Below are 15,150 nucleotides of genomic sequence, written 5' to 3' on the forward strand. Positions count from 1 at the left end.
GTACCAGTTTTTAGACTCATGTGGGGACAAGTATTTGTAAACTGGCCTCCCTCCTCGCCCAGCCCTGCTTGTTCTCTCTCTCTCTCACACACACAAAGGAATAGAAAGGCAACCAACGTGAGAGCAAGGCCTGGGAAATCTGTGCATAGCAAATCATTGTCCCTCTTCCACCACATAACATCGCATAGTTCCTCCTCTGATGGAAAGCTGAAGAGCAGGTGTCAGTGTGCACCTTCCATGTCCTTCCTCTGGCTCATGCACCAGCAGCTCCCATGGGCTTTCTGTAAAATTACGTATCACCGTGCCAGAAACAACAAATGCCATGGGAAAGCAAGTCTCAGCCTTGCTGTGCTAGGAGGACTGCCTGCTCTGAACATCAGAGTGCCTAGCTCAGCACTGCAGAGCACTGCTATCTGCTTATTTATGCTGGTATCACAACTGTTCTCTCTTAACAGCATGAAGCAGCCTGACAGTGGCAGTGATTTTCATCACAACTGTGCTTGTGTGAAGCTGGGTACCTTCCATTACCTACAGCTGGGCAGCAGTAACAGAATTGCTAAGGGTTTAAATTATTCATCTTTTGCTGCTGACTCAGCTTTAAAATTGCATTCTTGTTTTCTAAGGTAACAGCTTGTTACCAGAACCAGGGAGCCTGGCTGCTCTGTGGAGTCTCAGCAGTGACGGGAGCACTGGGAGCGCTGTCCTCTGTAAGCAGACAGGGGACATGCAGCAGGGTGAACCCTGGCACACCCTTGTCCTTGCTCCAGGAGGGCGTAGCGAGACAGAAGCAGCTCTTTTCAACAGCTTCAGCCCTGGACCTGTCCTGGCATTGTTTCTCAAACTGCTGAATGCAGAAGAGGCTGTACCTCATTCTCTGAGCAAAAGCAGCAAGAAGTTTTCTCCCAGTATTGAAGCCCACTGTTGAAGAGAGGTATTTACTTTTCCCCAAGGCAATGTGTTTAAGACACTCTGCTGTCTGACACACTCCCTGTTCCCTTATATGAAAGGAAAAAAACAGCTGAGGACGGACTGGCAGCAGCCTCTGGTGCCCAGAGATCACTTCTCTGGTTACATGGAAGATAACAAGGCAGAGGAAGGAGCCTTGCATTCCTTCACAGCTACATCATAGTGCAGCTGAAGAGCTTCTCCAAAGGCTGTCAGGGAAAGGTCAGTGGCAAGACTTTGTATCTTGAAAAAAAAAAAAAACACACACAGAAAACCCTCTGTATGTGAAGGAGTAGTTTTCTATAAAGATCTCATCCTCCTAGTTGATGACAGGGTGCTGCCCTCCACCCTACCTCTGTCTGCATTTGGTGCTGGAATTCAATCTTAGGTGTAAACCTGTAGTGCACTAGTCCTGCTGTGTGCTGTCGCAGGAGCTGTCTCAGGACCACAGAGGGAGAAATTATTTTTCCTGTGTATGACATATTACAATATCTGGGGAACAGCACTTAAGACAATACTAGAACCCTGGCTGGTAAAAAATCCCTTGAAGCCCATGGGGGTGCACAGAGTGGCACAAAAGGGAGCTGACAGCTATTATTCGCTGTAACTCTCAGCTGCTTTTTCTCAACATGGGTTTGCTGTTTCTTAGAGAGTGTTTCTGTTGTGTCTTTTGTAAATCTTTTCCCTTTTCAGAGCTCTGATTGAGCTCTGTATTAGCTCTTGTGGGGGCAACATGACTACAACTTGAACAATCGCAGAGGCCTTTAAGGAGATATTTATATACTCAGATGTCGCTAAGGAAAAGGCATGGTATAAAATCCTAAAGAATGAGCAATCTGGCCAATCTCAGTTCATGGTCTGAAGACAGGTAAGTGTTAAGGAATTGCCTGAGACCTTAGTCTCTTGAAGTGTTTTCATAGAAATGAAAGGAGCTTTGGGATTAAGTGCTATATGTTTATTAGAGCTGTATTCATTAATTTTCAAGCTCTTCTGGGCTCTGATTTCTCAGGCAGGATTGTGCCCATACTTCTGTTTTCTCCAGAAGTGCTAGCTGTGTTGAAGATGTTACTGTTAGGTGTAACAGGCAAGGTGACAGTGACAGAATGCTAATAAAGCGAGTCGCTCAGGAGTATTAGATTTCAGAACTGGTGCATGCAACTTGCCTGTCTGTGATCATGGAGGGAGAACCTCAGAAATGCCTCAGCCGAGGTGGTAACGAGTGAGGTGAGACCTCATAGATGGATCAGTGAGAAGTGTTCAGAAGAGAATGATTAATGAGGGACTGCAATTGATGTAGCAGAGTTCTAAGAGTTTTAAGTGTCTCCAAGTTCGCTTAGAGATAGAGCCTGCACCAGCTCTACAACCAGCTGAAAAAATAAATGGTTATCAGTGTATTGCACGCTTCAAGGCAAACTGCTGTGCTCTTCCCCTTCTTCAGGGCAGGGAGTGAGCAGGCATGTGCCTGCCACCTCTCAGGACACTGCTCATTCCTGCTCTTTGCAATACCCTTCACCTCTAGAACTACGGAGATATGACTGGTCATGGAGTTAACCCTTGGGCTCCATACAGTTGCCTAAAGACAGGTATCTTGTGCCACGCAACATGCCATCCCATGGGTCTGCTGTGGTCCTGAACGTGCCAGCCTGCATTGATGCCCCAGACGGCCTGGGCTGCCTCTTGCTGCCTCTTCTGAGGTCTGACACAGGTGGTGGAGGGCTGCTTGCAGGCAGAGGTCCAGGTCTCAGTGCAGCAGCAAAGCCTTTGTGGCTTGGCCAGGCTTGCCAGGGCAGTGCCTGGTGGTAGTTCATCTCTGTCCCCTAGAGAAGCTTTGGGAAAAAAAAAAAAAAAAACATCCCTGCGAGGGGCTCTTAGATTTAGGCACTTTCCTCATTTCTCATGGCTGTGGAGAGGCTCTGTCTCAATGTTGGGGACCTGCGGGGCAATTCCTTCTCAGCACCCAAAGCACCCTGTGGTTACTGTCCCTGTCCCTGCAGCACCTGCAGCTGTTCCTTGCTCTGCACACAGTCTCAGGGGCCTTGTTCTACACACAGGTGGAGAGGTCTCAGGGACTTTTGCACTGTTCTTCCCAGAAGTGTGATATGAGGTAACCCCAGGTGGACCAAAGGACACAGGTCTCATTTCTAGGGCTTTGTCAAGTGTGCATGGCACCTGATTGCAGCACGTCCTGCAGGAATTTTGTGTTATTCTGAGCCAGCAACTCCTGGTTGGCTCAAGAGCCTTGGCTAGTAAGATTCTGTCTTCAGGGTGCAGAGGACTCGTATTTGCATTCATGACATACAGTTACGCAGGGGAAAAGAACAGCAGGATCTGAGACACTGATGATGTTGGCCTGTAGGTTCAGAGCAGCAACACTTTTTAGAGCAAGTGCAGTGCCCCAGCCAGAAGTTACATTGCCCATCATTGTGATAATTAACATTTGAGCTCTACCTGACCTGGAGGTGGAGTCTGTTATAGGTCAAACACCTGAGGAATCCCAGGCTTCCAGGGAAGTACTGAATTGCACTAGACAAAGGGAAGGTGTTCTCATTGGACTGAGACAATGACTATTCGTTGCTATGATGCTTCAACCTGGCCTTTGCTCAGTATAAAAATCTTAGTTTCTACATAACGCAAAGCATTTTTCTGCCCTAACAGGCTCTCTTGATCTACTTTTCCTGCTTCAGCTGGTATAAGCTTTCCCAGTGGTGGGCTGGGCTGTTCTATAGGAATTCCCTAGGGGGATGCAGCTGGCAGAGCTGGTTTTGTTCTCTCGGCAGCTGCAAGTGTCACAAGCTGTATTTATCCGTATGCTGCCCGGCCCTTCCAGGCGTGATCAGCTCATGGCCTCACTGGATGGCCCCAGTGCAGAAAGTGCTTTGGCCTTCTTGAACCTGTAATTGGCAAAAAGGACCTGGTGAATGGTAGCTAGAAATAGAAACCAAGCTGTGCAGCTCCCCGGCACTGCCCCAGTGCTTTGTTGAGGCTGCCCAGTTTAGCATCTTGCCCCCAAATGGGGTGGGAAAGCACTAGCAGAAGGATGCATCCTGCCACCCAGGAGTGCCAGGTGAGCGTCCTGTGGTGCTCTGTGCTGTCATCCGGAGCCTGAGCATGAGGAGAGGGTGGGAAGGGAGTGGTCTCCAGGAGGTCTGTTCCTTTGGACGATCGGTGTGACTCCCTTGCATGTCTTTCAGAGAGGGCATGCACCAACCACTGTGGACCCCTTGCCTTCTTGCTGCAAGCAAGGATCTCCTGAAGGGATGCTGGAGCAGGAGTCTGCTGCGCAGGTAGAAGGGGGGAAGGGGCGCGTTCATTGTGTTGCAGTGGGCCCCAGGCCCTACAAAGGGCCTGGAGCTGCTGTCACTAGAGCTCATCTGCCACATCAGTTCCATCTCAGCGTCCCTCACTTTGGGACCGTGCCCTGGCCAAGGTCTGCAGAGACCAGTGGACTGTCCGGGCTCCTCTGTTGACTGCCTCCAGCCCAGCCTGCTTCGTGCAGCACAAACCAAGTGGCGGTGTGGTTCAGGCCACAGCATCGTTTCATTTTGTGGTGTGCTTCTGCAGTTCCATCTTCCCTTGTGCTGTTTGAAGAACAGGGTCTGTGCACACGGGCTCCTCCCTGTTTACATCCTGCAGGCATGTTTATGAGGTGTGCGTGGGGCACAGCAGTGTCCAGCCTGGCAGCCCTGGCCCAGCCACTACTAGAGCAGCTGTAATCTCCAAGCTGCATACAGGAGACTCCCACCGTGCTGGCAGGCACGTGAGAGGGGAGATAGGGTGCAGGCCTCCTGTTGATAAAACTCTTCAGGGCTGGCTTCTCACACTTGGTTTGGCTGCAGCATTCAGTGTAAGTGGGCTGATCAGACCTGCAGACCCTGGCTGTCCAGGGCAAGCTGACTGTCCTGCAGCGATGCCATGCCTGCATTACATGAGGGTGAGTACTTGGGCAGCCATAGGCATCGTAATGGGGATCATCGTAATGGGGACTAGGGGGAGAGGAATCGGGTCAGCTCTGAGTGTTTTTTTGCACAAAGGAGTTTAGATATATCCTGGTTGGGAATATGGATTTAAGTCTAGTCCAGAGAAAAAGGTTCCCAAAAGATGGCAGCCTAAATGGGCCACAGAATGGCAGAATGGTTTTGCTGCCCTTCCTAGGTAGCTGGGAGCTTGCCTAAGGTCATGCTGGGATTCAGTGGCAGAGCCTGGCATTGAATCCAGAATTCCTAGGTCCCCCTGGTGCTGTACTCACCTTGTCCTTCTCACTGCTGCTTTGCTGGGAGATGTGAAGTGCCCACTAGGGTGTTTTTTTGTTGTTGTTGTTTTGTTTTTCCTCAATTTTAATGGTACATGTTGATTTCTGTGTTTATCATTTTTCTGTTTTTACCCACCCGAAGCCCTGGGACAGGTGCACAGGATGACGTTTCTTTCTAGGCACAGTGCTGCACTAGCTCTGCTGAGGAGCAGGTGGCTGTGCTGCCACAGCTTTTACTCGCATGTCCTCACCAGGGATCAGCTGGCAGTGATCTACTGCCAGGCTTGTGCTTCAGGTGCTTTCCTGTTGGTGCTTTCTTCCCTGCATGGCTTCCGGAGGCTGCACCCCAAGCGCTGGCCAGGCCAGCCTGGCTGCACACTGCTAACAGTAAATCTGCAGCCATGGCACAGGGTCTGTGGTGCGATATCTCACAGCCTGCTCATCATAGCAGAAAGCCCCCTTCTCAGCACTTTTCCTCACGCAAGCAAGCAAAGCAGGTGTGGACTAGCCCTGCTGAAGCAGAGGGACAGAACAAACTAATACAGACTGCAGAAATTAGGAGGAGTTTATACATAACACTAGCAAAGAGAAGGAATTTTCAGCACGAGGCACTGGGTCAGACCCTGATGGCATGCTCCAGCCTCCAGCCCATCTCTTGAGTGCAAGGGCCCGGGGCCAGATGAGGCTGGGTCATAAGGTGTGCCTTTGTCCGCGGCTTCAGATGGGCTCAAAGCATGTCCCCATGTTCCCCCTTTCACTGGCAGTGTTTGTTGTATGTACCTGCCTGAGCAATGTCATGGACCAGGAGGGCAGTGCGTTAGGAAAGTGGGAGATAAAAAGCAGTCACAGTGCTGCCACATCTCTGTCACCAGCTGTAAGCGCTGTTATGTTGTAAGAAGAGGTGTAGTTCCTGAGCAACAAGCTCTGATGTATTGTCTTCAGTCACAGTCTATGTATTTTCTGATGAAGTAAAAATAGCTTTTCTTTTTCAGGATATGCAGAGAGCAGAGGCTCCTGCTAATATCAAAGGAGTGTGACAGCTTTCCCCTGGGTGCACCTCACCCCAGCTGGCAGGAGCAGTAGCTGTGCTAGCTCTTGCCTTACTTTGGGTCTGTGTGAGAGGGACAATGTTCTGTTCTCCAGCTCCCTGTTTGGGTATCTGGACCAGCCCCTGTTCCTCTCTCCACTCAGTGCTGCTGAACCCAGCGCTGTACTTCATTGAGAAGTGGTGCTTTGCAAAAGGCAGAACAAAATCTTGATGCTACTGCTTAGAAAATCCATCAGTAGTAGGTGGTAACTGGCAGACAGGCTGTCACAGAGCTGCAGGCTGTAGCACCAGGGGATCCTTATCAGAAGGATCAGTCTGCCATGAAGGGGCAGCTCCCAAGTCCTTGTTCACTGCAGATTAAGCTGCTTCTGATATACACCCTCCTCCAGTCCTGAAACTATTCCAGCTTCAGCAGCTATCAACGGGGATCTGTGAGGGGGAGGGAAGGAGCCAGCGCAGATGCTGTCTGCACCTGGACATGCTCGGCAGGGACAGAGCTAACCATGGCCCTGAACTGCACCACCAGTAACAGTCCAGAACATCTCTTCTGTTAAGACTGAATAAAAATGGACTTTCCAAAAGCTAGTTCGTTATGATTCTGTAAAGATGGAGGACTGTGCATAATACCTGGGCCAGGTGACTGCACCTGAAAACTTGCCTCCTCTTTACTACCTTCCAAGCTCAAACTAACAGACAAGTTGCCTCCCTTCTCCCAAACCTGTCAGGGGCCCTCTTTCCTTTACTTTGTGATTTCTGCTCTGCCAGTTGTGCTGAGTTCTCTTTCAGCTCTAACAGCCCCCTCGCTGCAGGAACATGCGCAGAGTTCTTGCTTTCTGCATGGTCAGATTCTCCTGCATGCAAGATGAATGTGCCCCCACCCCTGCACTCTTGTCACTGGGGGTCTCTGCTGCCCTTACCAGTCTTTGGCCTGTGATGATCTGTTGAACAGTGGAATGTGCCCTAGGGAGGCCTGGAGTATTGTGAAATCTCCACTCAAAAGAAAGTAACATGGCAAGGGGTTTACTCAGGGTTTTGCATGAAATGAGAGGAAGCTCGCGTGGCAGGTGCCTTCCAGGGATGACCTCTTGGTGTCTTGACTCTCATCAGTCCTATTAAAGTCTGCAGACCTGCCCTAAATCATGTGGGCAGGGGTGAGGATGGTGAGAGTATAGGTTTTGGGCATATATCCTTTTATCTGATGAGCTTTCCCAAGGCTTTTGCTTTTCTCTTTCATCTGGGTTTGCAGTATGTGCCTGGTAGCCTCTTCTCTGTGCTCTTCTGGCAGCCCGCCTGAGGCTTTGCTCCAATGGCTTCTCTGGAGATGCTGTGCTCTGCTGAATGCTTTCTTCCACCCAGAAGGCAGAAACCTGACAGTAGGTTTTGTACCCACTGCAGACACCACTGGGAGTGTCAAGCTTCTGTGAATGCAGATAGGGAAGAAAGTTCCTGTACAGCAGACAGTGCGGTTTCTCTTTCTGGGTATTCTGAGCTGAATCCATGATTCAATTTTCCTGATCTTCCCTGATCTTCTTAGAGAGACCGTAGGATACATCTCTGACTGCGCTTAATCTTAGCAACTGTTTTAGTTTGCAGGACTGACTCCAATCTGATGAGAAGGGCTCTAGGTTATCACCTGGAATCAGCTGGTTGAAGTCAAAGCACTTTGTTTCAGCAGGTAGTGGGAAGGGCCAGTGGATCCTAGCAGCCTCTAACTGGGCAGGGCTTCTCTTTGGGGACTGCTGGAGTCATAGGTTTGTTGGAAAGGGTGCCCAGTCCCTTTCTCTGAGCATCTTTGGCCATGTCTGCAGCGGGACATAGGCCCGAGCAGTCCCGTCAATCTGCATGCACATCCTTGCAGTGAAGGGGTCCCACCTCCTCCGGAGCTCCCCAGCAAGCAGCCAGCTCAGCCCCTTCCTCCTGCTGGGTGCTGAATAAACAACGAAGTATTTGCAGTCCCTGCCCAGGCTGCCTTGCCGCTCCAGCAGAAGACTTGTAGACAGGAGAGACAAGTGGGCAGACAGGGTGAAGAGGGCAGTGTAGTGGGATGCACGTGTGCCTTTCGCCAGTCTGGAACAGCACAGCAACTTGCTGCTTGCCTGCTTCCTGCTGGCCCAGAAAACAGTGACAGCAGCATCAGCTTCTGAACTCGTTTGCACTTGGGAATCATCTATGTGCAGCATTTAGCAGCATGTGCTGAGTGGGTTCCTGACAGATGTAGCCACTTTTCATGGAAGGAGGCAATGTTGAGACCCTCCCTTCCTTTATCAGCAATATGCAGAAGGAGCTGGTGGAGCTCCTCCCAGGGTGGGAATGAGAACGATGGCACTGCCCGAAGAGATTAGAGCAGGGCTCCAACTGTGGACAGAAGACAAACAAAGCAAGATTACTGAACCTCTGACTGCGGCCCTTGAAATCCAGCCTGAACCTCTGGTTTGGCAGAACATCCACTCTGCATATTGCCTTAGGCACAGCTACAGTGGAGGGGCTTTGGTCAGGCCCAGGCTGCTGTTGGAGTGGAGGCACTGGGAGCTGGGACATTGCTATGGTGGCAGTGATGTAGCACAGGGCAGGGCTTTGCAGGCAGGGAAGGCATCTGTGAATAGGGATCGAGGAAGCCTCCTGTCAGGGCCAGGAGAGAGAAAGGGAAAAGGTTGATTGTCAGGAGACAAGGGGAGCTGTTGCCTGAAAGAGAAAGGGAAGGGGAGAGGAAAACTCCCCACCGCACTGTGCTTGTTTTTACTTCAGGTCTTGAACATTTTGCAAAGTCCAGATCTTTGGACTTCTGCCTCTGGGAACTGCTGTAAGCAGCATCCTGCTACTTCACAGCTTGAACATCCACAAGTCTGTGGCACACAGCACCTATGTGCGGGATTTAGCAGTTGTGAGAGAGTGCAAGAAATGCACAATGACAAATAAGTAAGTTTATCTTCTCCTCTTGGAATAACTCCTTCCTGGAAAATTGCTGGGAAAGCAAAGGTGAATGGAAAGAAACACTACAAACAACAAAAAAGGAAAAGCACTGGGGGCATTCTTTGATCTGGAAGCACTTGCTGCACATGCTGGGGTACACGGATAGCAAGAGACTGTGTGTGTGTGCAGCAACGTGTGCACAAATACCAAGTGGGTGCATGTGGTGTGCCTGTGCTACGCTTTGTGCTCATCTGTGTATTGTGACTGTGCAGTGTGAGCGCATCTGCATTTAGGTGCATTCGTGTTGTGCTGGCTGGGATGTGTGTGCATCTTTTTGGTACGCACATACGCTTATGTCCAGAGGGTCTCTTCATTTCTTGCTGTCACTGCTCCTTTTTGTCAAAAAGGAGAGGGCAGTGACCCAATATATGCTTAAATTCCCTTCCTAATCTCGTGCTGTCAGGCTGGCTGTGACACCCAAAAGTAACACGAGCTGTTGTGAAATAGTTCCCCCGAGTGACGGGTAGGTAGTCACAGCGTGCACGGGGACTTTGGGAAGGCAACATGACTGCACGTCTCTTCCCTCTGCTTTTGCTATCAGAGCTGAGCTCCCCTTTCTCTGGCTGCCTGTGCCACCCGGCTGCTGGTGTCTGGCACCCTGTAGTTCTCTGCGCTACCCTGAGCTGGTCCCAGTGAGCAGGGGAGTGTTCGTTCTGAAGCACCCAAGCCTGAGCCCATCAGGAGGGTCCCACCACCCCTCTGCTTCAGGGTGGGTGTTACCTGTGAGATGCCGGGCTCCTGGGCATGTCTGTGGGGCTGCTTGGTGTTGCCCTTCCCAAGGTGTTCTCTGTAGCTCTGACCTGCTCCCTGTGCTTGGCAGCAGGCATCTGCTTTCTGCAGGCAGCTTGCTATTAAATATCCTGTCTGACACAATAATGGAGAGAAAATGAACAAATTCCATTAGCGGCTGGCGATCCCTTCAGGGTCTGCGTTGGAGCAAGGAGTAAGACGGTATTTTTAGAGAGAATGCAATGTAACTTACTGGCTCTCTCAAAGCTGGGGAGTAGATAACCAAGGAGGGGGAGAGGGGACACCAGGCTCAGGTTTCAGCCGAGGTGCCGGACTATGGCAGCACGAAAGGGCAGGTCCCGTCCAGACGTGGCTGTGAGTATACAGTGCACTTCTCCTTTGTGCACAGAGCTCTGCTTTGCTTTTTTGCCTGCTTCCTGCTTGTGGTCTCCGCTGCTGGGCGTGCTGGGGCTTTGGGAGCTCCTTTGCTGCCAGAGCCTGTCAAGTCTTACCATTTTAATCTTCGCAGCTCCGTGCGTGTCCTGTGGGTGGGAGAGTCTGGCTGAGCTGTGCTTGGAACTTCCAAGGGGATTGCTGCCGAAGGTCTGTGCTGGTGTGCCTGCAGCATAGCTGGGGTCCTGACCTGAGATGCAGAGGCTTCCAGCAGGGTCTGAAGTTGGAAAAGCTCTTTGCACTCAACCTGTTGGTTGAAGCTGTCAGTGTTTCCTCACTGGGATCCAGGCGCCAACGTGAACTTCTAAGGGCAGTGCCAGCACTGTCCTCTGCCTCTTACAGCAGATCAGCACGAACAAGCAGACAGCACCGAGGTGCCCCGGTGTGTCTCCTCTGTGCTTGCAGCCCTCCACAGGGCTGGCAGCCCTGATGTGTATTTGAGGGCTCCTCCCAGACGGGCAGGGCTCTCCTCTGGGGTGGCAGCACGCAGTGCCAGCTGGCTGAGGGCATGCCTGCTGCACGTGTTCCCCGGCACGCAGAGGCTACACGCCAGCACAGGGCATGGCAGCGCTGCCCTCCTCCACCTGTACCTTTGTCCTGGACAGGGCCATGGCACCCAGCCACCGCCTGTGGGAGCCACAGCTGGGTCCTGCGTGGGGGGCCAGGACACCCTGTCTGTGGGCCTTCCTTCTTCAGGAGGTAGCAGGGCAGTGGGCCCTGCCATGGGCTGCATCTCTGGGTTGGAGGATGAGGGCAGAAAGGATGGAGGATGGCTGGAGGCAGCGGCCAAGTGGTGCTGCTCCGCTTTCCAAGTTGGAATGGCTGAGGCTGGGAGGACAGAGGTCCTGAGCCCAGCTCCTGCACCATCCTGCCTAGGTCTGCCACCAGCGCTGTCCTCAGGCTGCGCTGCTTCCTGCGCCTGTCCCAGGAGCTCACTAACCCTGGATGCTCCTCCACAGCTGGGCTGTGGGTGCCGAAGGGTGGCTAGTTCTGGCAAGACACATGCTCACATAGCACAGGAGGTCCCTTGGGGACTCCAGCATGAGGGGTAAGAAAGGGGCTCTGATTTTCTAACAGAGTGGAGGGCAGGGGCGTGTGTCCTGCTGCCATGCCACAGATGTCTCATGGCTCCGTGCTGCAGAGAGCCCTTTGGGCTGCACCTAGCAGGCAGTCACCAGCTCATGGTCCCAGCCACACAGAACTGTCACTGCATCTCCACCCTGTAGTTATCCAACTTTTGGTGAGCCATCTCGTGGTCTTCATTTGCTGCCTTAACCGCTAAATAGTGTTGCTCAAAGTATTGCTGCACCTTGCCGAGGTGGCTGTCTCAGTGGTACAGGGAAGCACTACCTTGTTGCAGTTTTCATGGCTGCAGCATGTGCAGTCAGGGTCATTGTCCCCAATGACACTGTGGCTTCCCAGTGGTTTCTGGAGGACAGCAAAGGCAGGTTCACTAAAGCTGCATTCTAGTGCTTGTCCATCGCTGCTCTCTCTCAGCCAGGACACAAGCATTTGCTGGGCCAAGGGAGGCTGCCATAGCTGCAGCGGTCCCCTTACAGTGTCATCCCTGCCCTGTCAGCAGCGCTGGGATGAGCCATGGCCCCACATGGCTCTCCTCCCCCTGCTCGAGGATGCTCTCCACTTTGAGCTCCATTTCCAGCCCTGCCCCATCCCATCTGATTCGGAGCATCTCAGCTTGTCCCAGCAGTGTCCACCTCCACCTGCCCAGCCTCTGCCTGTCCTGCCTGGTCTCTGTAGCCACATGCTCTGCAGCCAAGGGCCAAGGTGGCCCCATGCCAATGATGGGGGGGATGAGCCCAAGCCTCATGGTTTTTCTTTCTTTCCCAAAGGCCGATGCTGCGACCAGTTTCCTGAGAGCTGCAAGATCTGGGAATCTGGACAAAGCCTTGGATCACCTCAGGAATGGGGTAGATATTAACACCTGTAACCAGGTAGGTGAAACCCAAAGGGGTTCTGGTACCACCTCTCGCTCATGTGGAAACGTGCCGTGCTGCGGCTCTCCCCAGCCCAGGTGACAGCCACCGCATCCCTTCCTTACTCTTCCCTGAAGGATGGGGACAGGGAGGTGCCCCGTGGCTGCCTGGTTGCTTGGTCCTGCTCTGGCAGCACCTGCCCTGATCCTGGCATGGAGCAGAGTACAAGTGGGCAGGCAGACACTGTGGCAGAGCATGTTTAAAAAGCCAAAGGAGACGTGCCTGGATCACTGGCCTGGGTTGCTGCCGTATGGCAGCTGTCCTGGGCAGGCTCTGCTTGGAAGAGGCTCCGCACAGCCCCCAGCCTGTGGCTGCTGCTGGGCAGGGAATAGCTTTGGACCTATGGTCTCTGGGACAGGGAGAACTGCAAAAGCTGAAGACCCAGGGTGCCTGGCAGTGCTGTCTGGAGGGTAGCAAAGTGCATTGGCAGGTAGGAGAGCAGAGGCTTCATCGGGGCCATCTGTGACTGGGACAGCTGGGAGAGGCTCAGCTGTTTGTCAGAGGGCAGAGTGAAGAGCGTAGCACCATGCAGGACTCACTCCTGGGGTTATCTCTAATGCTTGGGATTTCAGATTCCCAGAAGCTGCAGCTGCACACAAGCAAAGGATGCTTGCAAAACACCAGTCTCGGTGGCATGAGAGATGCTGGGCGGGTGGAGCCCCCTCCCCAGCTCAGAGCAGGGACAGCTCTGCCACAAGAAAGATCTGCAGGCTTGTACATATTTGACAGTCCAGAGGAATGGCTTGCACATAACTGACAGAACATTTTGTATCTGTGCAGCTGCCAAATGCAAGTGGCTCAGCCTGAATCAGGGTAGGTGCTGCAGGGAGAGACTCAGGGGGCTTGGGCCGAGCAGGGCGAGCAGACAGACGGCACTGTCAGCTACTTCCCAGAGCAGCAGTGATGCTGGGCAGGCTGCCTCAGCAGGTAGCACAAATGGACCTTCACCTGGTTCAGTATCAAGTCCCCAGGCCAAGTGTGGTTCAAAGCTATGATGTGTGCACTGCAGTGGCCGCTGCAGTTACTGCAGACAGGTTGCCCCAGGAAATGTCTCTGTCTCCTTTTTTTTTCTGGCTGACAGTGGTGTGCAGAAATGCTGGGCTTCTGCAGGCCTCTGGGGCATGTTGCAGCTTGCATTCTCCTCAGCAGGGCACTAGAGGAGGCTTGGGGAAAGCTCGTGAGGTGTCTCATTTTGTTCCTCAATGTGTTACCTGGATTATCGGTGGATAATCAGCATCCAGATAATCTCAAAAACTCGGAGGATTGCATGGGCATATGGGATTTAGATCAGATGGGCCTTGTATGGAAAAGAATTAGAAAACTTTCTGTTTCAGCCCTCCAAAAATGAGCTTTCCCTTGGGCTCCCATGTGTGGGCTCAAGGCTCTGACCCCACAACCTTTTTGGAGATGTATAGGGTTTGAAAAGAGGAGAGGCCAAGTGACACTCTGTTCGCACAGAGCTGCAGGGACTTGGTTGGCACTCATCACTGAGCAGATATGCTCGTACCTGGCAGGATCTCCCAAGTTGCTGTGCTTCATTTGGGGATTTGGCCCGCTCATGAAACCCAGCTGCTGCTTCCTTGGGTTCTCTTGGTGCTGTGCTCCTCCCCATGAAGGGCTGAGGACGTGGCCCTGTGTGCTCCACTCGTTCATGCCCCATGTGTGCAAAGGCTGGAGCAGAGCTTGGCGGTAGAAATCGTCTGGCTTTGCTCAGTGGGGTACTGTGGCTGTCTGGAGGAGAGGGGCAGGAGCAGGGTGGCTGTGCGTGGCCAGGCTTACCCACACCTTCTGAGAGGGGAGCCTCCACACGCAGAGCACGCCAAGGATGTTCACTCACCACCGATGACAGCCCTAAAAGCAGAGGAAGGATTTTTACGTCCATGGCTTGGGTACTGCTAGTGCAGACGAATAGATGGGTCTAGAGAGGGCTCTGCATGGAATCAGAACAGAGACAGCCATCCATGAGCTAAAGACAATAGCTTTGAATTTCTTCTTCACCCAGAGGTCAGTCATCAGCTGCCTCCATCCGCTGGTATGAGTCCTGCTTCCAGCCAGATTTCTGCAGCTGGTGAGGTGATTTAACACTTTGACAGAGAGCATCAGGCCGCAGCATGATGAGGTGCTTCTTTCAGTGATGCTGTCTTTGCGCGGGTTCCTGCCATCTCCCTGAGGTTAGATGGCACTTTGGGGTTTCCTTCTGAGGAATATCAGACCTGTGGGAAAGGTCCAACCTCACATGTCCTGTATAGAATAAAGAGGGATATATGTGGTCAGACCTATCCCACAGGTCCTGTATTCTTACACATGTGCAGAGACCTTGACATGCCATCTGATCTTCATTCTGCCAGTTCCGTCCTCTTCATTGTTGCCATCTGCATCAGTGCCCTCATCACCCGCCACTCCTGTGTGCCGAACCCATGCACGCTTCCCTCTCACCTGTGGAGAGCTGGAGGCTGAGGCTGAGCGGACCTTGCTGCCGCGACCCGTGCCAGCAGTGGTCAGAAGGGTGCCGGGAGGTGGTCCCTGCTGGGGTGGCCAGCCACAGTCCTGATGGGAAGCTCAGGGCAGGGCCTGCATCAGGGCCAAATTCTGAAATGAGGCACAGCAATGTGGACGACCTCGCTGGGTGCAAAGTCCCATCTCTTGCGCTTTTCTGCAGGGCTGTTTGTCGCATTGCCAGCCAGTGCCTGGGATTTCTGGGAAGCGTTTGCGGCAGAATACAGCACCTTTCAAATCAAACACAGCCCTTGGCGGTTTTGGGT

The 15,150-nt window shown here is 52.6% G+C and overlaps 1 protein-coding gene and 1 long non-coding RNA gene across 13 annotated transcripts in view; one reads left to right on the top strand and one right to left on the bottom strand.

The window, feature by feature from the left end:
- Positions 1-15,150, top strand: part of ANK1 (ankyrin 1) — a 67,132-nt gene that overhangs the window by 25,524 nt on the left and 26,458 nt on the right. For 8 of the 12 annotated variants that reach the window (XM_068662149.1, XM_068662144.1, XM_068662148.1 and 5 more), the window contains exons 2-3: positions 4,137-4,229; positions 12,245-12,346. In XM_068662149.1, the coding sequence (XP_068518250.1) occupies positions 4,137-4,229; positions 12,245-12,346 (195 nt within the window). Of the gene's footprint in view, positions 1-4,136; positions 4,230-4,700; positions 4,877-10,178; positions 10,317-12,244; positions 12,347-15,150 lie in introns of those variants that run through there. The other 4 variants (XM_068662147.1, XM_068662141.1, XM_068662143.1 and 1 more) reach the window with 3 other exon arrangements.
- On the bottom strand, positions 5,746-10,331 carry LOC137845189 (uncharacterized). The gene is made up of 3 exons (XR_011090119.1): positions 10,195-10,331; positions 9,933-10,076; positions 5,746-8,597 (listed from the first exon to the last, which is right to left on the bottom strand). It is a non-coding gene; the product is annotated as an uncharacterized lncRNA (long non-coding RNA).

The sequence above is a fragment of the Anas acuta genome, chromosome 27 (assembly GCF_963932015.1).
Source record: "Anas acuta chromosome 27, bAnaAcu1.1, whole genome shotgun sequence".
NCBI lineage: Eukaryota > Metazoa > Chordata > Aves > Anseriformes > Anatidae > Anas > Anas acuta.